We start from the raw sequence: 20,642 nt of genomic DNA on the forward strand, positions 1-20,642 counted from the left end.
GGGTTTAGGCACACAAAGGCAGGCACCCGGTCCCAGGGACACAGCCAGGACACTCAGAGACACAGCAACATGCCTCTAGCTCCCTCAGGCCCAGGTAAGTGGCCCGGCCCCACCCGCTTCCTCCAGCTAGGCCGCCCCCGCACCCACCGGGGTGGGCAGTTGCGGGGGCGCCGCCCCCATCTCCCTGCCGCCCCGAACGCAGGCGTGCGCACACAGCGTCCATCCAGACACACGATACCTCGTTCCACTTTGGCGTCACGGTGGGTTGGAGGCCGCCCTCCCCACCCCCCAACACTTGAGGCCAAAGGATTCCCCTGACCCTGGATGTGACCCTCCCCTGGGCCAGAGACCCTGTTTCCCATGAGGCCACGGGGGGAGGCTGGCCCCCCCAAGCTCGTCCTCCAGGCCCAGGGGCCCCACACTCCTTTCCCGTCCACTTGTGCCCCCCCTTTCAGTTTGTTGGGTTTCTCCGTCTTTCCACATGAGTGAGGGCCATGGACCCGTCCCGGCCCAGGGCTTCTGTTTCATTACTATTATTATTATTATTATTAATTATTTTGCCTATCCCAGTAGTTTTCATACAGATCCCAACAGAAGCCCCAGGCCGGAGCCCCAGGGAGCCCTCCCCACAGCCCCCCATCCCCTTCCTGCAGCGGGTCCCCTCCCCGTCGTCCCAACTGAGAATTGCGAATCCCGATTTCAGCTTTAGTTGCCTTTCCTCCGACGTCCCGCGCGCCCAGCTCTCTCTCCCCGCCCTCCCAGTGTTGTTCGTGGGGCTTCTTCTGCTGCAAGGAACAAAAAAGAGAAAAAAAAATCAAAACGACAAAAAAAAGTCACAAGAGAAAAAAAAATGACAAAAAAAAGAAGAAAATCAAACACAGAAGAGATTAAAAAAAAAAGAAAAGAAAAAAATCCAGATATAAACTGGCACCAGTTAACTTTCTTGTACTTTTTTGCCGAATTTAGCTTCTCGTAGTTTTAACTTATTGCTATGTTAACTATTTATTCTCCGTCGCCTTGGAAGGACATCTGTGTATATTTCTGTTTCTCTCATCTGGTTGGCTTGTTCAAGGGACCACTGCGTTCTCTTCGTTTCTTTCTGTTTTTTTTTTTTTTTGCCAAGACGTGGTTATGCCTAATTTATTTATCAAAGGGAAGTGGAATTATTCAAGTAATAATAATTATTAATAACCGTAACGGTAGCTGAGTGGCCCCTGGGCCCGGGGGTGGGACTGCTCTGTGGGGCGGTTCCGGTGACCAGTGGCTTCGGCCGGGGTGTCCACGAAAATCCTTTTTTGCTCGTCTTGAGAATATTTTCAGTCTTTAGCTGGTGAAGACCCTAGCTTGTTCTTGATACACGAACCTATTTATTCTTGTGGTTTTTCAAGTCCTCCCCACTTCCCCGCCCCCCTTCAGTAGGGCAGGCACCCCCAGCGGGTCCCCCCTCTCCCTCTGCTGTTTCCTGGGGCTTTCTCCCCCCCGTCCTCCGTGCGGGGACACGTGCCGGAGGCGTCTGTGAGCAATAAGGGCTGGGGTGCCCCCACCCTGGGGGGCCGGGCTCTGGAGAGGGGCACCTCTCCCCCGCAATGAAGGCCTAGGTCCCTGCCACCCACCAAAAGACTGGGAGGGGACTTTTGTTTCCCCCTAAAACACAGAGCCCAGCCCAGCCAGGTCCCCAGAGGGGCCTGGGGTCTTCTAGCAAACCCTGGGGGGAGGGGCGCAGACCCATTGGAGGGGGCTCGGCCCCTCAGCCCTCCCTTCATCTTGTTATTTATTCAGAAGGTTCCAATTATGAGAGTCCATGTTGGATGTGATGAAGAACTGTTAAAAAAAAAAAAAGACAAAAAAAAGTAACAAAAACCACCACCCGAACCCCGAACCCGACGAGAACACTTTGCGTTGCGTTTAGACTATTTATTACCGGGATTACAGGCCTGGCCGCGGTAACAGACTTTTACATGGAATTGTTTAATTATTTGTACTTTTCATGCCAGAAAATAAAAGTTCAGAATCTTACAGCCTTGATGGGTGTGTGAGCACCAGGGGAGTGGGGATCAACAGCAGCTGCTGTGGGCCTGGTCCAGCCACCACCCCGCTGCCGGTATTAGAGAACAGTGTGAATGCCCTTAGGATGAGCCCCTCAGGTGTGAATGCCCTCAGGGTGATCCCTTGGTGTGAATGCCCTGAGGGTGACCCCCAAATGTGGATGTCTTCATCTTAGATGCTTGGGACAGGAGTGATACTATTAGCAGGGAGGGCATTTTGCCTCGCACATGGACCTGCGTTCGATCCCCATGGTCCGCGGAGCCCCATCAGGGGTGATCTGAGTGTAGAGCTAGGAGGAAGCCCTGAGCACTGCCTAGTGTGGCCCCAGAAACAAAAAAAGAAAGAAAGAGGTGTTAAGATGTTCAGCCTGTCCCCATGCAAAACGCTGCAAGCACAGACATTTGGGGGCCCATCAACGTTTATTGTTTTGAGGTCACGGTCACAGGTCAAGTCATTTGTTCCCTGCAGGAGGGGCTGCCCTGGGTGTGTGTGGGGGCAGGGGGGGTCCCGGGAGGGTATACTCTCTAACTGCATCAGAGGCCCCTGGGACCTGGAAACTTGCCTCTACCTGGTCTGGCCCCCAGAGAGCAGGGCCTGGAGCCCCTGTATGGTTCCTAGCCCCCCAGGGAGGTGTTGGGGAGCAGGAGACCCGGGGGCAGGCTTGGTCTGCAGACTGAGGGGCTGGTTCCATGCCTGGAGGTTTTGGGGCCGGAGGTGCAGAGGAAAGGATGGGGACTGTCCTGTCCCCCCTCATGCTGCTCCTCGCCACCTCTGCACGTGCAGCTCAGAGCTCATCATGGTCCACTTCTGGCAGCTCCGGGGGCAGGTCTGGGCAGGCGGCGGGTGTGGTCAGCTCCATGAGGTACTCACAGCGGCTGGGCTCTGTGGTGCTGGTCACCGCGGTCTCTTTTCCACACAGCAGGCGCACCTGAGGCCGAGCGCCGGAGGGCTCAGGGTGGGGGCGGCAATGGGGAGAGGGGGTGCCCCCCCACCGCCCGCCCTCTGGCCACTCACCGTGGTGGAGCGGTTGGGGCCTTGCCAGCAGCCCGTGCCCTGCTCGTACTTCATGGCGCTGTACTTGTCGTGTTCGGGCCCAGCCCAGGAGCCCCACGTGCTGCAGAATTGCCCGGTGCTCAGAGCTACAGGCTGGCTGCAGGGGCTGGGGGCGGGGGGAACCGGGGACGGGTACACTCACTCACCCAAGGTTGGTGGGGGAGCCCCCAAGTTTGGGTTTTTGCGACACCAGTTTGAAGGGGCAGAGCCGGTAGACGTACCTGTTGGGGGAAAAGGTAGACGGATGTTCTGGGTCACTGCCCGGCTCCTCCCACCGCCCTGCCAACCAGCCCATCATGCGGCCTTGCTCAGAGGCGTGTCCCCCCCCCAGTTCAGGGTGATGGGGAGGCTTTGGAGGAGCACCCACTCATTGGTGGAGAGCTCGTAGCACTGGCTGTAGAGGTAGGAGAACTCCCCACTGGGGCCGAAGTCGAAGGAAATTTCCTGCTCCAGGTTCCTGCAGGAGGAAGGTGGTGTTGAGGGCCCCAGCGGGCTCCCGGGGGACCCTGGCACAGGCAGCCACAGGCCCTGCTCTCTGCCTCCCGGGCGGTTGCCTGGCGACTCCCCATTACTCTCCTCTCTGGGGAGCCCGGCAGAAGGTGGCCACGGGGAGGGCCCAGGGGCCTGGTTGGGGCCGGAGGGGAACGCCTCGTACCTGATGGTCTCTTGCATGTCCTTCAGTGACCGTTCGGCCTCCTCAAACTCACTGCGGGCCTTCTGGGCAGCTGAGGCGTGGGAGAACGTCAGACTGGGGTCCCCGCTCCCGTGGAGGAAGGCGAGGGAAGAGGGTTTGGGAACGAGAAGCACCCCTGCGACCCCGCTGCCGCGCCTCGGCCTGCTCTGGATGAGGGCTGGGCAGACCCCTCCTGGCCACCGCCGGAGTTCGTGGACTCCCCGGGGCACAGGACCGCGCTCCCGCGGTGCCAGGGGCTCCCTAGCCGCCAGGGGTGCGCAAACAAGAGGCGGGTGCCAGCGAGGCGGCAGAGGGCTCCCGGGGGACGCCAGGCGCCGGCTCCTTACCATCGATCAGGCCCTGCGTGTAGGCGTCGTAGGGCGGCATCTGGGCTGCGGGGTCCTCCGGGGCAGCGCTGGCCGGCGGGGCCGGGGCCAGCGGGGGCGGCGCCTCCTGGGGGTAGCGCCAGTCAGCGAGCACCAGGCCCTCCCCTTGCCCCCAACCCCATCCTGCGCCCTGCCTCACACGCCTTTTTTTTCTTCTTTTTGGGTCACACCTGGCCTGGCGATGCACAGGGGTTACTCCTGGCTCTGCGCTCAGGAATCACGCCTGGCTGTGCTCAGGGGATCATGTGGGATGCTGGGAATCGAACCTGGGTCGGCCGTGTGCAAGGCACAAGCCCTACCCGCTCTACTATTGCTCCAGCTCCCCCCCCTTTTTTCCCACCTCACACACCTTGGGGGTCTGCTCCCCTGGCACCTGAGCTTCCTCCTCCGGCTCCTCTTCTTCCTCCGGTTCCTCTTCCTCCTCCTCCCGCTCTTCCTCCTCCTCCTCTTCCTCCTCCTCAGGGGCTCCTGGGGGCACCTCCTGCTGGTGCTCCGTGGGCTGTGTCAGCTGGTCGGAAGCAGGGGCTGCAGGCTGCTCAGGGGGCAGTGCCTGGTAGGAGGCGTGGGGGGGACACAGCTGTGGCCTTCAGGACCACCCCGCCCTCAGGAGCAAACCCTGCATACTCTTACCATCGGCCCCGGTGTCCCTGCCCTGTCCCCAGGGAAAGAGGGAGGCACAAGGGTCAGCTGGGGGTTGTGGAGTTTGGGGGGCAGCTGGTCACGGTGGATCTGGGCCAGAACTGGCAGCAATGGCTTTGGAGAGGGTGTCTTCCTCTCCTCCCCACACTGACCTGTGTCTGATACTTGTCCTTGATGGTCGCCCAGATCCGGTCAAAGAAGGTGACCCTGTCCACCTGCATGTCCCCTCCGAGGAGGGCCTGTGTAGGGACATTGGGAGGCTTTCAGGATAGGGGCGCCCGGTGCCAGGCACGGGAGCGCCCATCTGGGGCCTGATACCAAGGCCGGACCGGGCTGGCGCAGAGGCCAGAAGGGGGCAGCAGAGGCCTGTGGGGAAGGTGGGGCCAGCACTTCAGGTGCTTGGCAGGCCGCACTAGGGGAGGGGCAGGGCAGGAGAGGGAGACAGTGGCTCCAGACATCCCCCCCGCAGCTTCCCAGGGCAAGGGCATAGCGCCCCCACCTGAGAGGGCCCTGTGGGGGAAGGGGTCGTACCTGGGCTTCCTCTTCTGACAAAGCCCCGTCCCCATCCGTGTCCAGCTCTGTGTGTGTCTGCAGCTCACCCACTGAGACCCTGGGGGTGGGGGGAGGCAGGCAGAAGCCCATGGGGTCGAGCCTGCCCTCACACTGGCTTCCAGGCTCCTGGGGCTGGGGGAAAAGGGGGCACCCGATCTCTGATCACCCCGCGACTAGAGGTTCCCAGGGCAGAGGCGGGACAGGGGAGGAGGGCGGGTGGGGAGGTGGTGTGCATGGAAGGCAAAAGGCGCCTGTCCAGGGAAGTCCCCACACCCTGTCCCTCTGTCCCCACTGTCAACTAGGCAGTGGCCTCTGTTCCCTTGCGGGGGAGTCTTGGAGCCTTGGGCCCCCCGCTCCCCATTTGGATCCTAAAGGTCAGAGGAGGGTCCAGATGTGCTCACCACTCGTCCATGTTGACATCCAGCTCCTGGAAGATCAAGGCCACGCGTGCCTGCTCCTGCTCACTCTGCGCCCGGGCCACCTGCTCTGGGGAACGGGGGCAGGGGCACCGTCACCTTCTGCCTCAACCCCTCTGCTGTCCCTGCCAAGTGGGTGCTGCTGAGCATGTGCAGTGCACATGGTGGGGGGGGGTCTCAGCCGTGGGGACTGATGTAGCTGTAGGTGGGCCATGCATGTGCAAGGGGGCTTGGATGACACCCCTAGGCTTCTGGATAAACAAGGGGGGATGGCGGAGGCACAGCATTAGGTGTGGCAAAGCCATAAGGTCCCCACAAGGAAACGCACATGGATACCAACGCCCTCCGGAGAGGGACAGGGGACCCATGAGGCAGGCAGCCAATCAGCTTGCACCTTCCAGTACTAAGGTCTTGCTGGATACTGCATCTTTCTGTGCTGGGAGCCACCTCCAGGTAGACCCCATAAACGCATCAGTACCCCTGGGAGACCCCCAAATGCCCATCAGCCCCCCCCCCCAGCCCACGCCTAGCCCTGCGCGCCTTGGTGAATCGGCGTTGCGGGGCCTCAGCCACTCGAACCAGCTCCGGACTCACCCAGGACACAGCTGGCGGTGCCAACTCTGGCTTGAGAGGCCGAGACCGGCCAAACGGGCTCGGCCAGAAAACACAGCAGTAAAGGAACCCCAGGGAGACATGCGGGGGGCGAGGGGGGGTCCACCCGGAACCAAGCTCCGGGGAGCGCCGACCACACAGAGGGCGGCGTCACACCCCGAAAAGGGGAAAGGGGCACTGGGGGTTTGGGCCATGGTCCAGATTGCTCTGGATGCTTGAGTTTTCATTCTGGAGGGACTCAGGGGACCCTATGGGGTGCCAGGGATCGAAGCCCGAAAGCTGCATGCATGGCAAGCGCCCTCCCGGCCGTGTTACTGCTTCGACCCAACGAATATCTTTAAAATCCAAGGGGGAAAAAAAAATATCCAAGGGAAACAGGAAAGAAACAGCGCAGTGATACGGCCACGGTCGAAAGCAGGAGCTGCGGGACCCCTACTCAGGTCAAATCCGATGGGAAGTCACCGCCGGCTCCAACACCCGAGCACGTGATCCAGAGCTGGCCAATCAGCCTGCAGGGATGCCCAGCCACGTGACCCGTGACAAGCCAATGGGAGTCTAGCCTGGCTTAGGGGGCCTGCGGTGAGGTCCACTTGCTGGGACAGTCCCAGCAGGTGGCGGGAAAGCTCCGTCCCCCAGGGGCGCCAATGGGGGAAGGGGAGGGCCTTTGCATCTTCACTTTCCATTTAAGGAAAAAAACAAAAAGGAGGAGCTGGAGCGACAGGCCTGCGGGTAGGGCACTTGCCTTGCCCAGGGCTGACCCAGGTTCAACCCCCGGCACCCCATATGCTCTCACAGCTGCAGGAGCCAGGAGCACCACTGGAGGTGGCCCCAAATTCCATTTGGAGCGCGGAAGCCAAAAGGTGAAAAGGGCAGCTGGAGAGGCATCTGGGGTCTTGGCCCGATAAGCAGATGATATGGGGGGGGGGGGGCTTGGGAGGGGAAGGGCAGGAAGACCAAACCCAGGGGTACACAGGGAAGGGCCCCCAGTGGGAAGTAGCCGGGGCTGAACAAGGAGAAACAAGGCCCGTTACCAGTCCAGTCCTGGAGGAAAGGCAGAGGGGCACCTCCCGGATCATCATGCTCACCCAGAGCCGTGCCCTGGCCCAGGGGCCACCTCTGCTTGTTTGCTCCCCCTGCAGCCAGGGCCTTCCTGGCTTCCTGTCCCCTCATCCCCTGCGAATCCCGACATCCCTTGGATCAGGAAGCCCACAGCTGCCCTGGCAGACACGGCCTCATTACGGGCGTTTAAACATGCTAACCAACCACCCCAGACTTGGTGTCACCTTTTTTTTTTTGGTCACACCCGGCAATGCACAGGGTTACTCCTGGCTCTGCACTCAGGAATTACTCCTGGCAGTGCTTGGGGGACCATACGGGATGCTGGGAATCGAACCCGGGTTGGCTGTGTGCAAGGCATACACCCTCCCCGCTGTGCTATCGCTCCAGCCTGACACCAAGGCACCTTGACAAGCCATCAGCCCAGGGAGACACGTGTCCCAGCCCTGCCGCTGTACCTTCCCACATCTTCCGGTGCTCTTCTTTGGCTTCCTTCTCGGGCTTCTCGGCCTCCTCCTTCGCGGCCCGCAGCACCTCCACCTGCTCGGCCAGGGACTTCTTCCTGTCCTGCAGCTCTGTGAGCTTGTTCTGCAGCGGCAGAACGGAGCTGCTCGCCTGCTGCTCCGGCCCACTCCCGTCCTGCCCAGTCTCCGCTCTGGAGAGTGACCGTTCCAGAACACACACCTCCCAAGGTCCCCCGCAGGCCATCGGAGTGAGACCCAAACCACCTCCACGGGACCCAACCTGCAATGCCTCCAGCCCCATCGCTCACTGGGTCCCTGAGGGTATGCAGAACTGCACCCCCAAAATACACAGGCAGATGCAGACACAGACAGACAGAGACACACAGACAGAAAGACATACAGACACACATATATAGACAGACACTTCTGCCAGTGCCTGCTTCACGTTCTCCTTTGGCCTGGGACACTGACTGGCTCTGAATGGCCCTAAAGGCCTCCACCTTCAGGAAGTCTTCCCTGCTTCCTGTTCCCCAGATTGCTGGGGGGTAGGGAGGGATGGGTCAAGGCGAGAGTCCCCTCCTCGCCTCACTTCTCCCCACTTTTCTTTCCCAGTAGCCTGGATGTCATTTGTCCCTGGGAATGGGACTCCAAGCTGTTGGAAATCAACCTGAACCTCCACAGGCTCTCGTTCCCCCAGACCATGACTGGTGCCTCAGCTGGGCCAGCCACCAGACACCTCTGACCTCACCCAGGAGCCAAAGGTCACCTGGCAACGGCCCTACTTCAAGGTTCCCCCAATGGTGGCCTGAACGCAGAGGCTCCCGCTGTCCCCTGAATCCAGGGGGCACCCTCATGGGCCAGATCCTGAGGGTAGGAGAGAAACCTCCACCCTGTCCCCACCGTGGGACCCCAGTGAACTTCGCTGACTGCTGGGACTCGCTTAGGGACCCCCATGTGCCAGACACAGAACCGCAGAACAGGGCACCGTCAAGGGGCTTCCCACGGCCCACGCGCCGGGCAGCCGCAGCCTCCCGTCGAGCCGACCCGGGGATAGAGCTCCCGGCGCCGCACCTCCTTTTCCTCTCGGCTCTTCTTCCACTCCTCAATCAGGATCTTTTTCAGGCGGACGCCCTCGCGAGTCACCTCGGCCAGCTGCTGCAGGGTCTCCCTCTCCTTCCGGCCCTTCTCTCTGGGGAAGGGTCGGCAGGGTCACACAGCCCAAGACAACAAGACCCCCTTTCCCAGTCCAGGGGACGCCCGCTGGGTTGTGGGGCTGCATGGCTCTCCAGAGAGAAGGTAGAAGCGTCAGACCAGGAAAGTGGGTGGCGAGGGGCCAGCACTGCCCGCCCCCAATGATTCGAGACAGGCAGAGGGTGGGGGGTCCGAGCAGTCAAGCCAGCCCTGCCCACGTGGGTGACAAAGCCCCCACCCCTTTGGCCGCCACACTCCCCGCCACTACCTACTGCCTCACACTCAGCCTGTCACTCCTTTACTGGGGGCCTCTTAAGGCACAGGGCTCAAGCCTGGGTGCGGAAGTTGAATGCAACGGGAGCCCCATTTAGAGCTCCCTGCCACCAGGGTGCGAGTCCTGGCTGTGTTCTGGCCTGACCGAGAGCCGTTTCCCACGCTCAACTAGGGAATGCTCCAGGAACAGGGAGATGAGGGACCTGCTCTGGGCCACACAGAGATGCCAGGGCTCACTTCTGCTACCCAGAAGCCAAGATGCGGGATCTCAGTTTCTCCCCCACCTCCCTCCTCTACCCCCGTGAAGCAGGGTCTTTGCAGGGAGGAGGCACTTGGCATTCCTACTTGCAGGTGTTTTCACAGATGGTGCCACTGTTGTACTCGTCTGTTCCGTCACAGCAGTCTAGGGGGTTCAGGAGGGGGAGGCGGTGCCATCAGCCTGCACTGCCCCTCCCTCCACACATCCCTTCCTCTTCCTCGTCCACTCCCCTGTTTAATTTACCACACACGCCGTCGTTGACCCAGGTGGAGGAGATGTACAGGGGCTTGTAGCCGGTGTTGGTACAGTGGAAGCTCCCGTTGGGACAGGCCGCCGTGCCTGGGAAGAAGGGGTGGTCAGCAGAGGCTCTCCAGGAGGCCCCCGACGGCAGTTCCTCCATCTCCTGAGCCCCAGAAGGTCTGGGGGGCAGTCTCTCACTGCTAGGCTGCTGTCCCCCTGCTCTCAGTACCCCGCCTAGACCCATGGGGAGCCCCAAAAGACAAGATGGGGCTGGATCCCCCCACACCGCAAAGGCTCCACGGGCAGGTGATGAGTGACCATGCGAAGCAGCGGCCTCACCTGGCTCATCCGAGCCATCCTTGCAGTCACAGTAATCGTCGTTGACCTGATCGAACGGGACCGTGGCCGAGCCATCCAGACACGTGAAAGGTTTGGACTCATCGTAGAAGTGATGATCTGCAGGTGGGGGTGGAGGATGGGGAATCAGGGGCACAGGTCAGGAAGGGGCCCTTTCCTCCACTAAACGGCCCCTCCGCCCTGAATATCAGGCTGGGAAACGGAGGAACAAAGCTTGCCCGGGTGGATCCCTTTAGACACCCCCCCCCCCCCACTCACTCGTGAGGGAGACGCCCCGGGGTCGCTTGACCTCCACCGCCTCGCACAGGGGAAGCAGCAGCAGAAACAGTAACATCACGCCGGGAGCTCGAGAGCCGGAAACAGGGTCTGGGGGAGCAGGCGGGCTGCGGGGAGCTGCGCTGGGTCCCCACGCTGCGGCAAGAAAGAGGCGATCGGTCGGCGCCACTTCAGACTAAAGGCAGCGCCGCTTCCTGCAGCCAACCGGATTCCTCCACCTCGAGCAATAGGACTTGCTTCCGATCCGGGAGGGTCTCCCCAATCCTGCCCCGGGGAAGGAAGTCTCACTTTGTTCAAATCAATGGTGGGGCCCTCAAACGCGCTGCTCCAGGGAGGAAGGGGAGAGCAGCAAAGGGGGGTGGACGCTCCAATTCCCGCCAATAGGCCGATGGGCAAGGTTCCCCCCTGCCGACGCACACCCTCCGGCCGCCCCCAATAGGAAACTGAGGTGCCCCCACCCGCGAGTATATATCACCTACACGAGGTCGGGGCAAAGGTCACTATCCACCGCGCCCCCCTGGCCCAGCAGCCAACGGTTCCTGCTGCAGAAAGAAAGAGGAAACGTGTGCGATGCATCACTTCCGACACACACTGCACACTGGGAACGGCGGCGCCCGTCCGCCATGTTGAGAGTGGCAGGTGGGGGCGCGCCCCCGGGGCGGCCATCTTGGCTAGCACTAGTGAAAGCTCCGAGGAGATAGTTCGGAAGATTCACGCTTAATGGCGGCGCATGTTGCCTCCATCTTGGGAGTGGCGGTCTCCGGAGTCGGAACAGATAATTACTGACCCGCGAACCACGGCGGGTTTAGGACAGGGTGGGGGTGGAGAGAATGAAATAAGCACGTGGTCCCACAGTCCCTCCCCCCACATCCGGCTTTCTCGGCTCTGCCACTCTCCGCCAGAGCCCGCCCTTGGACTCAGTGGCAGCCAGTGAGAGCACTTGCATAGAACGCGAGCGGTTGCCAAGGGAGTGTTGGAGGAAGGCGGGGGAGGAGGAGGTTGCCTGGCAACCCGGAGATGCTGAGAAGCCAGGCGAAGTGGTAGGGACGTGCGTTCCCAGAGTCTAAGGAACCTGGAACAAAGGGACCCCCGGACTTGGGTGATATTTAGTTTTTCCTCTAGCCCCCCGGGGCCCTTGGCCCCAATCCAATCATGATGTCCCCACTGTGCTGGACTTCGGCCCCCGTCCAACCTGCTCAGGAAATTGTTTCGACCACCACCAAGGGCAAAGGCGGGAATCAGTCCCAGACTGGTGGCAAGAGCAAGAGCAAAGGACAGGCCTGGTCGACACTACACCTCAGGTCCAGACGCCAGCAATCCAGTGTCACCAAAACCGCCGTGCAAACGCAAGTGGCTGAATTACAAAGAAAGATACAACTACTTGGTAAGATGGGTCCAGAGGGCAGACAAGGGTTCAGGACTCAGCAGTGTCTACCCGTCCTCTCTCTGACCAGGTCTGGGGTGATGTAACATCTCACAGGCATGGATCTGGACTCCCAGTTTCTGGAGGTAGAAACTCAGACCAGTTCATAGTCTTCCTTTTTGCTCTCATGACACTTGGGCCCAGCCCCCAAAGCACCAGGTTTCATATTGATGTGGATTTTCAACTCTTCTGTGCCCCGCCCCCCCCGGGTGGTGAAGAACGGATTCTTGAGGTTCAAATCCTTACCCCGATGTTATATTGACTAACTTGTTTGACTTTCAAAGATTCAGACTCAACTAATTACTGTTTCTCCATCTGTGAAATGGGGAGCGCTTTAGGATGATCTCGTGCATAATTGAAACGGGTAAAATGCTTGGAATAATGCCTGGTGCACATAAAACTTTCTACCTAGTTGTTCTCAGTGGAAGAGAGCTATTTTGTTAATTTATTTACTTCTTTGGAAGAGATTTGGACACACTGGATTTTGGGAACTATGTCTGGCTCTACTCAGGTGTAAATTCTTGGGGAACCTATACAGTGCCAGGGATCAAACCTGGATCAATCCTGTGCAAGATAAGTGCCTTTCCTCCCGTCCTGTCTCTCCGGCCTCCAGAGGGCTACTTTATTCCCGTTGGTAATGTCTACAAATATTTAGGCTTGTCACATTGTAGGAAGGGAGCCCCTATCATTTGATAGTTAAAATAACTAATCAGCAAAGCATCTCCCAACTGAGGCTGGGAAATCCTGGTGGAAGTCACTGGGATCCTGAATGTTGTAGTATTAGGAAGCAATTTTCCACAGTGATCAAAGGTATTGGGAACTAGGAGGCTGGGACCCTTGAACCCGCTAGCAAGCCTCAGTTTTTTTGGCTGTACAGTGGGTATGCTATGGCCAGGTGCCAATGAGCTAGTGGTATTGGGTAGTTGGAAAGTGTCCAACACAATTCGGCATCCAACACATCATAAATGTTCACTGTGAAGTAGATTTCATACTCGCCCCCCTCCCGTGACACTGCTTGTGCCTACCCACCCCTGCGACCCCAGAGGGTGACCGGAAGGCCTTTTATGAGAGCTCACAGTGGAGCATCAAGAAGAATCAGGATGCCATCAACCTGCTCCGCGAGAAGATCAGAGAGCTGCAGCACCAGCTCAAAGACCTCTTGCAGGTGAGAGGTCTGTGGGTGCCCAGGTTCCACCAGTGGGGAGGTGGCTTAGCTGAGCAGTGATGGGGCCCCTCTGCTCTCAGGGAGAAGAGAAGGTGGTGAAGGTGGTGATGCAGGAATGGAGGTCAGAAGCTCCGTACCTGAAGAACAGGAACATCCAGGTTGGCCCTGACTTCACCAGGTTTCTTGTCCCTTTCCAGCCCGGATCCCATCCCCACTGCCCCCCCCATCATGTCTCCCCCTGCACGCCCAACACCAAACACCCTTTTAAGTTTTGGGGTCACACCCAGCAATAATCGAGGGCTCCTCCCAGCTCTGTGCTCTGGGGGCAGTCACTTCTGGCAGTGCTCCGGCGACCATGCAGTGCCAGGATCACAGCTGGTTGGCCACATGCAAGGCTACCCCTTGGACTATCTCTCCAGTCAAGGGCACAATTTGGGATGTGATGTTTTGTGAAGTGAGGGTCTCCTGAGCAATTTAGGTTCTGGGGCCCACCAGGGCCAACGCAGCAGTGCTCGGGCCCAGTGCCGTCCCAGGGATTAAACTCGGGGCCTTGTGCATGGAGGGTCTGACCCCTGCTCTATTCCACAGCTCTGGACACCAGAGTTTTGGAGCAGCGCCTCCCCCGTAAGCAATAAATGGGTTGTACCACTGACCCCACCCTTGGCCCAATCTGATGTTTTGAGGTGCCTGTGGACATGGGAGGAAGGCAGACTTAAATCTCCAGTTTGGGGGTACTGGGCTTGTTGTGGGTGTCTTGGTTGTATAAGTGACCTTTAAGACCCTAAAACTTGAGGCCAGAGAGAGAGAGGGCACACCGGGTCAAGCACTTGTCTTGCAAGCGTCCCCGAGTGTAGAGCCAGAAACACAGCTGGGTATAGCTCCAAAACCAAAAATAAAAGAGAAAGAAAAGAAAAGTGATGAACAGGATCCCACCCAGGGGCTGGGTAAGGACAAAGGGGAACATGGCTTGGGGCTTCTCTCCAAAAGCGAAGGAGAGAGGCATAGAGAGATGCAAGGTGTAGGGCGCTCTGCTAGTCTCTCAAGGTATGGAATCTCTGAACGCCACAAAGATCCCTCAGGACTGCCAAGGGTCACTTCTGAGCACAGAGGCAGGAGTAGCCCCGGAGAACAATTAAGTCTGACCCCAATACCACCAACCCTACCTCCCCCCACCAAAGAGAGCCCAAAGGCAAAGGAGATGGAGAAGAGGCAGTCGGGCCGGTATATGGAAAACTAGAAAGTGGGGGACCTGGGGATCTAGAATGGAAATGATACGGAAAAGGAGGAGGAAAGAAGAGGCCCATCAAGCCAGGGGAGCTAGGGTTCAGGCTTCGCTTTGCCCCATCCCTGTAGCAGTCCCTGGAGCACCTGGACCACCGGCTGAGTGAGAAGATGAAGCAACTGAATGCACTGCGGCACCAGGTGTGCCTGAAGCAGAAGCGCCTGGAGGAGCTCCAGCTGCAGCATGACCTGCGGGAGCTGGAGATGGCGGAGATGCAGGACAGCAACACGGATTTGGCCAAGGTGGGCGCCCAGGGGCAAGGTAGGGGCGGAGCCTGAGAGGGATGATGGACAGGAGGAAGCTCAGCGCCCCTCCCGCTGGTCTGGGGGCGGAGCCTGAGGAGGTGGGGGCGGAGCCTGGGGAGGGATGATGGGCAGGAGGAAGCTCAGCGCCCCGCCCTCTCCTCCAGACCATGCGGAACCTGGAGAACCGCCTGGAGAAGGCTCGGATGAAGGCAGAGGAAGCTGAACACATTACCAGTGTTTACCTGCAGCTCAAGGCCTATCTCCAGGTAGCCAGAGTAGGAAGGGCAGTGGGTGCCAGGGAGGAACAGCTGATCACGGACCAGCCGCACCCATTCATGCCCCCCCTCCCCTCGCCGCACCCCAGGAGGACAGCTTGAACTTAGAGAACCGGCTGGATTCCATGGAGGCTGAAGTGCTCAGGGCGAAGCATGAGCTAGAAGAACTGCACGTGGTGAATCAGGAGGCAATCAATGCCCGGGACATCGCCAAGGTGCCTCCCCCCCCCCCCCCCCCCCCGGAAGGGGGAATGGAGGGAAGGTCAGGCGCACCACCATGCTCTGTAGGCTCCAGAACCGGAACCACCACCGTTCCCACCCCACACAACCCTTCCAGTCTATTTACCAGGACCTGGGGAGGGAGGCAGGACAACCATACAGAATAGAGTCTGCTGCTTTGGACCCCAGTAGGCCTCATTTTGTTGCCCTGTCTCCTGCCCGCCTTCCCTCCAGAACCAGCTGCAGTATCTAGAGGAGACCGTATATCGGGAGCGCAAGAAACGGGAGCGCCATGTGACAGAGTTTAAGAAGCGAGCGGAGGACAGGAAAATGCAGAATGAACGCATGGAGCGGAAGGTGGGATGCCCAGAATACGCGGCTGTGATCCCTCAGCACATCCTCCTTGAAATCTGGGGCTCATCACACATCACACAGTCTTCCCCCACCCCCATCTTAGCTCAGATCTAGCCTAGGGATGTCCACCCCCACAGCTCAACCCAGTCCTTAATCTGAGTTTGCCTGGAGGCTGCCCCCTTTATAGACAGAACCTGCCCTTAGGACCCCGCCCTTTCTGGTGGCTCCGTCCCCTTCTTGTGACCCCGCCCCTTTGTTCGTGCTCTGAGGTCATTCACCCGCGCTCCAGACCCAGCACGGGTGCTCCTCCCTGGACCCAACTTGTTTCTGTCTCCCACCCCCAACACTTCCCTGAAGCCCCTCCTAACTCTTCACTCCCTCCTCCCGACCCTAAGCAGACACAACGCGAGAACATGTTGCTGCAGCCCGAGGACACGATCCAGGATCACCTGTTCGCCAAGGAGGTGGAGCTGAAGCGACGCTGGAGCATGTACCAAATGGAGATGCTCTTCAGCAAGGTCAAGGACGCCACCGGCGTGGCCGAAACGCACGTGAGTGCAGCCCGCGTCTTGCTCTACTCCCCTGAAGTCTACTCCTAAGCCTCCACCTCCGCCCCCTACCACCCTTCAGCCAGTCAATTCCTTTTACTTTCCGGGTTGGGAGACCCATACCCGGCGGTGCTCTGGACTTCCTCCTGGCTCTGCACTCAGGGATCACTCCTGGTGGGCTTGAGGGACCCAGTGGGGTGCTGGGAATTGAACCCAGGTTGGCTGTGTGCAAGGCAAGGGCCCTACCCACTGTGCTATCACTAAAGCTTCGATTCTTTCCTCCTTAATCTAACCTCACCCCTGTCTCCTCCAGTTCCCATTCCTCGCAAACCCCACTTGAGCTTTCTCCCGCCCATCCTTATTCACCACCAGGGCACTCCTTCTTTACAGGGAAACTGTGCTGGAATTGGGGCTTTTGTCTCTCGGGCCCGTCTTCAGCAGTAGTGGACACAGTAGTCACCCTGAGATGGGAGAGTGGGAGCGCTGTCCTTATCCAAGGCTTGGCATGAGAACTTTGCTAAGACCCGGAAGTTCTAACCAACCCTGATCCCACAGGACCTCAAGTTTGTTCTCTCCCTTTACATTCTTTTATTTATTTATTTGATTGATTTTGCTTTTTGGGGTCACACCCTGAGATGCATAGGGGTTACTCCTGGTTCATGCATTCAGGAATTACTCCTGGCCATGCTCGGGGAACCATGTGGGATGCTGGGAATCGAACCCAGGTCGGGCCACGTGCAAGGCAAACGTCCTACCTGTTGTGCTATCACTTCAGCCCCTATTTATTTATTTTTGATTTTTGAAAATTGAATCACGGGGCCAGAACAATCGTATAGCAGGTCGGGCATTTGCCTTGCACATGGCCGACCCGGGTTCAATCCTCGTCATTCCTTATGGTCCCCTGAGCACTGCCAGGAATGACTCCTGAGTGCAGTGCCAGGAGTAAACCCTGAGCATCGCAAAAAGCAAAAGTAAATAAATAAATCAGTAAATAAAATAAAATTGAATCATAGCACTGTAGCACTGTCCTCCCACTGTTCATCAATTTGCTCGAACGGGCACCAGTAACATCTCCAATGTGAGACTTGTTCTTGTTACTATTTTTGGCATATCGAATACACCACGGGAAGCTTGCCAGGCTCTGCTATGCGGGTGGGATACTCTCTGTAGATTGCCAGGTTCTCCGAGAGGGATGGAAGAACTGAACCCAGGTGGGCCGCTCCAAGGCAAGACATGCAAGGCCCGCTGTGCTATCGCTCCGAGTTGAGTCTGGCAAGTAACAAGTCTCACAATGGAGACGTTAGTGGTGCCCACTTGAGCAAATCAGTGAACAACGGGAGAACAGTGCTGACAGGACCGTGCTAAAATCGAATCACAGTGGGATATACAGTTACAAAGTTGTTCATGATTAGGTTTCCCCCATAGACTGTTTCAACACCCAGCCCTTCACCACTTCCCCCTTTGGACTCCAGAATCTGCCGCAGCTGCCAGGAGTTCTGGGACTCAGACCTGGGGGTGGGGGTGTCCCTCAAGGGCACTGTGGTCAGAGCCTTTCCAGAAGCTCTGTGGGTGGATTCCTCCCAAGAAACCTGCTTAATTTCCTGGAGGGATAAGGCAAGTTTCACAAGTTTCACCACCAGAATGTCTGGTGTGAAGATTTGGGAAAGCAACTGGCAGGAACACGCCCTGCAAAAAATGACTCCTCAAAAATCAACTCAGGGGCTGGAGCGATAGCGCAGCAGGTAGGGAGGTTGGCTTGCACTATTCCCAGCATCCCGTGTGATCCCCTGAGCACCACCAGGAGTAATTCCTGAGTGCAAAGCCGGGAGTAATAACCTCTGTGCATCTCCAGGTGTGACCCAAAAAGCAAAAAAAAAAAAAAAATCAACGCAGTTGGCAATGCTTGCTGTACAGAAGCCATTAAATTAGGTCCCCCAGTGTGTGGGGCTCTGGGGAGGCAGGACACTTGTGCCTCCACAGGCCCTGGTTCTGACCTCGCCTGTTGGCCCACAGGCTGTGGTGCGGCGCTTCCTCGCCCAGGGCGACACTTTCACTCAGTTGGAGACTCTCAAGAGGGAGAACGAGCTAATGCTGCTGAAGCTGAAAGAGGAGAAAAAGCGTCTGCAGCAGGAGCTCGAGAACCTCAAGTACTCTGGGGAGACCACGCTGGTGAGGTGAGCACCGCGCCGGAGGGCGAGGGTGCGGTGGGGTCTTGCAGGGGTGGGGACTGTGAGGTCCGTGTCGCTGCAGCCATAGCCTGCTGCTCCCTGCAGAGAGCAAAAGTTGAAGAGCGAGATGCAGGCGCGCATCAGGGCGCAAGAACAGCGACGCTCTGAGGCCCAGGACAAGCTGGAGCGTGCCCTGCGGACGCTGCAAACAGCCAGGGACGGCCTGGAGCACCTGGCCCGCAAGCTGAACCATATCGTTGTGGTAGGCCCTGCCCCCAGGAAGCCCCACCCCAACACTGGAGGCCACGCCCCAGACTTTCGATGAGACACCCCCCTCCAACTCAAATGGTGTAGCCAGTCACTAGGGCTTTCCTGTATCAGTCCCCACCAGGAGCCGACCAGCTGCTGCGTCCAGGCCCATCCATCAGGGAAGTCAGCACATACAGTTGGAAAATCTTACCCCCATACTCCCTCATCAAATCTCCAAATGTCTCTCCAATCCTGGGGCGACCCCAATGGGAGAAACCCTACCCTGCCTTTTCCAGAGCCTCACTTCTGAAGATTATGCCCGCAGTGACGACACACACACACACACACACACACTCTCTCCTTGTCCGTGCCCTGGAGCTCAGATGCCCCGCCCCTCACAGAAGTGACCACTTAGCCTGAAGGCCCTGGAATGGAAAACCCCGCCCCCAGTGGGACAGGTCCCCCACAGGCCCCGCCCCCTCGTTGAGCTGGCTCCGCCCCCGTTCGCAGGAGGATGGTGTCTTCTCGAAAAAGGAGCTTGATCCCAAAGCTCCCGACTTTCTGCTCAACCTTCTGGGCCTCGTGGAGGAAAAACTGCTGAAGCTGCAGGCACAACTCCAGAATTACAACTTGACGGAGATGCTGCACCGCATCACAGACCGCGAGGTGCCCCTGCGAGGGCGGCAGGGGAGTGTTGGAGGAGGAGGGGCAACCTTCTAGAGACCAGGCGAGAGTCTGAGAAGGGGCTTTAGGGTGGGCTAGGGCCTGAGCCACAGTGCGGTGGGTAGGGCGCTTGCCCTGTGCGTGGCCAACCCCGGTTCCATCCCCGTGAGCCTGCCAGGAGTAATCCTTGACCACAGACCCTTGAGTTAGTCCAGCGCACAGCTGAATGTGGCCAAAAAAGAGATCAACCAGTCAACGGGTGAGGTTTGAGGGGCCAGGAATCAACCATGGAACTTTCAGGAAGGTCTGGGTTTGGGATTGGGGCTGGAGGACCAGGGGTCTGGCCTTTAGAGCCTAAGGAGTCAGGTCAGAGACCAGGGGAGGGTCTGCTGGGGGACAAGGAGATGTGGCCAGGTATTTGGAACGCCTGTGGAGAGCCCGGCCTGCAGAAAAACTAGACAGAAAAGGTGAACAGTGTCGGTGAGGAACAAGCGCAGGGGAAGGGAGGAGGGGGCTAACCGGAAGCCCCGCCTTCTCCCCCCACCCCCACACCTCGCTAGTTCACCACCAACCTCGAGGGAAAGCTGCCCCTGTACAACACCCGCATCCATATGCCACGCACCATTGCCACCAAGGACAAGTTCTTTGGTGAGTTGGAACAGGGAAAAGGGGCGGGTCGAGACCGGGCCTCGCGCCAACGTGGGGGTGGGGCGGCCCGAGCTGGGCAGGGGAACCCGAGGGTGGCGAGGGCGACCTGCTTCTCCCTTCCTGGCCCCTCTGCAGACGAGGAAGAGACCGAGGACGAGGACAACGACGTGGTGAGCCGTGCCTCGCTCAAGATCCGCTCCCAGAAACTGATCGAATCCCGCAGCAAGAAGCGGGGGCGCTCGCGGAGGAACTAGGCGCGCGCGCTCGCTGGCGCGTCTGGACCCTGCCCAGCTCCCCCACCGCCCCATCCCTCGGAGCCCAGCGGCGGGCCCGGCCCAGGGGCCTCTTCCAGGGCTGAACGCACAGCCCGGAGCCGAACCCGGGAGCCGAGCGGGCGGGTGGCGCCCCAGCGGAGAAGGGGGGACGGGCCACGCGACGTCCGTTCCCACAGTAAATCAACCCGGGCGGTCCGCACCGGCCTCCGGATCGCGCAATAAAGGTCACCGATCAGCCCCCTGGGTATTTGCCTCTCCTTTTGACCTAGCACCAGCCCGCCCTTCAAAACCCCGGTGGGGCTCGGGCACAGCGCCCCTGTGTCCCGGGGAGGACCCCCATCAGCTGATTGCGCAAACTAACCCCCCCCCACACACATACGGGGTCAGTCCTGTCTCTCCACCTGAGCGAAGGGGTGGAGCGAGGTTCTTTCCTGCTCACAAGCCTGGCCCTCACATCTGGCGATGCATGGGACAGATGTGGCCTTTCAGGCTCCTGAGCACAGATTGTATTAGAAGAGGCGGGGCCCCCTCTGAGGCGTGGGACTGGGGTCTGGGGGGAGCTTGTGGGGGGGGGTAATCCCAGAGCCCCTTGACCAGTCCGACAGACCCCGCCCCGCCCCGCCCCGCCCCTCCGT

The 20,642-nt window shown here is 59.1% G+C and overlaps 2 protein-coding genes across 3 annotated transcripts; one reads left to right on the plus strand and one right to left on the minus strand.

Moving 5' to 3' along the window:
• Positions 1–2,455: 2,455 nt before the first annotated feature.
• PRKCSH (protein kinase C substrate 80K-H) lies at positions 2,456–11,174 on the minus strand. 2 transcript variants are annotated; one of them, XM_056119252.1, is made up of 17 exons: positions 10,973–11,174; positions 10,476–10,628; positions 10,200–10,316; positions 9,864–9,959; positions 9,707–9,764; positions 8,969–9,086; positions 7,892–8,021; positions 5,751–5,835; positions 5,329–5,407; positions 4,950–5,036; positions 4,532–4,708; positions 4,120–4,225; positions 3,755–3,824; positions 3,467–3,556; positions 3,246–3,320; positions 3,061–3,160; positions 2,456–2,974 (listed from the first exon to the last, which is right to left on the minus strand). In XM_056119252.1, exons 1-17 carry the CDS (start codon positions 11,157–11,159, stop codon positions 2,831–2,833), a joined length of 1,872 nt encoding a protein of 623 aa, XP_055975227.1. In that variant the 5' UTR covers positions 11,160–11,174; the 3' UTR covers positions 2,456–2,830. The 2 variants fall into 2 exon arrangements, with proteins under 2 accessions (XP_055975227.1, XP_055975226.1); XM_056119251.1 differs by having other exon boundaries at positions 4,508–4,708.
• A 381-nt stretch (positions 11,175–11,555) lies between these two features.
• Positions 11,556–20,148, plus strand: ODAD3 (outer dynein arm docking complex subunit 3). Its single transcript, XM_056119255.1, has 13 exons — positions 11,556–11,877; positions 12,960–13,081; positions 13,162–13,239; positions 14,435–14,605; positions 14,773–14,874; positions 14,973–15,098; positions 15,337–15,459; positions 15,855–16,007; positions 18,018–18,178; positions 18,278–18,434; positions 18,932–19,087; positions 19,645–19,732; positions 19,868–20,148. Exons 1-13 carry the CDS (start codon positions 11,646–11,648, stop codon positions 19,984–19,986), a joined length of 1,788 nt encoding a protein of 595 aa, XP_055975230.1. The 5' UTR covers positions 11,556–11,645; the 3' UTR covers positions 19,987–20,148.
• Positions 20,149–20,642: the final 494 nt, after the last annotated feature.

The sequence above is a fragment of the Sorex fumeus genome, unplaced genomic scaffold, assembly GCF_029834395.1.
Source record: "Sorex fumeus unplaced genomic scaffold, SorFum_2.1 ptg000041l, whole genome shotgun sequence".
Classification (NCBI taxonomy): domain Eukaryota; kingdom Metazoa; phylum Chordata; class Mammalia; order Eulipotyphla; family Soricidae; genus Sorex; species Sorex fumeus.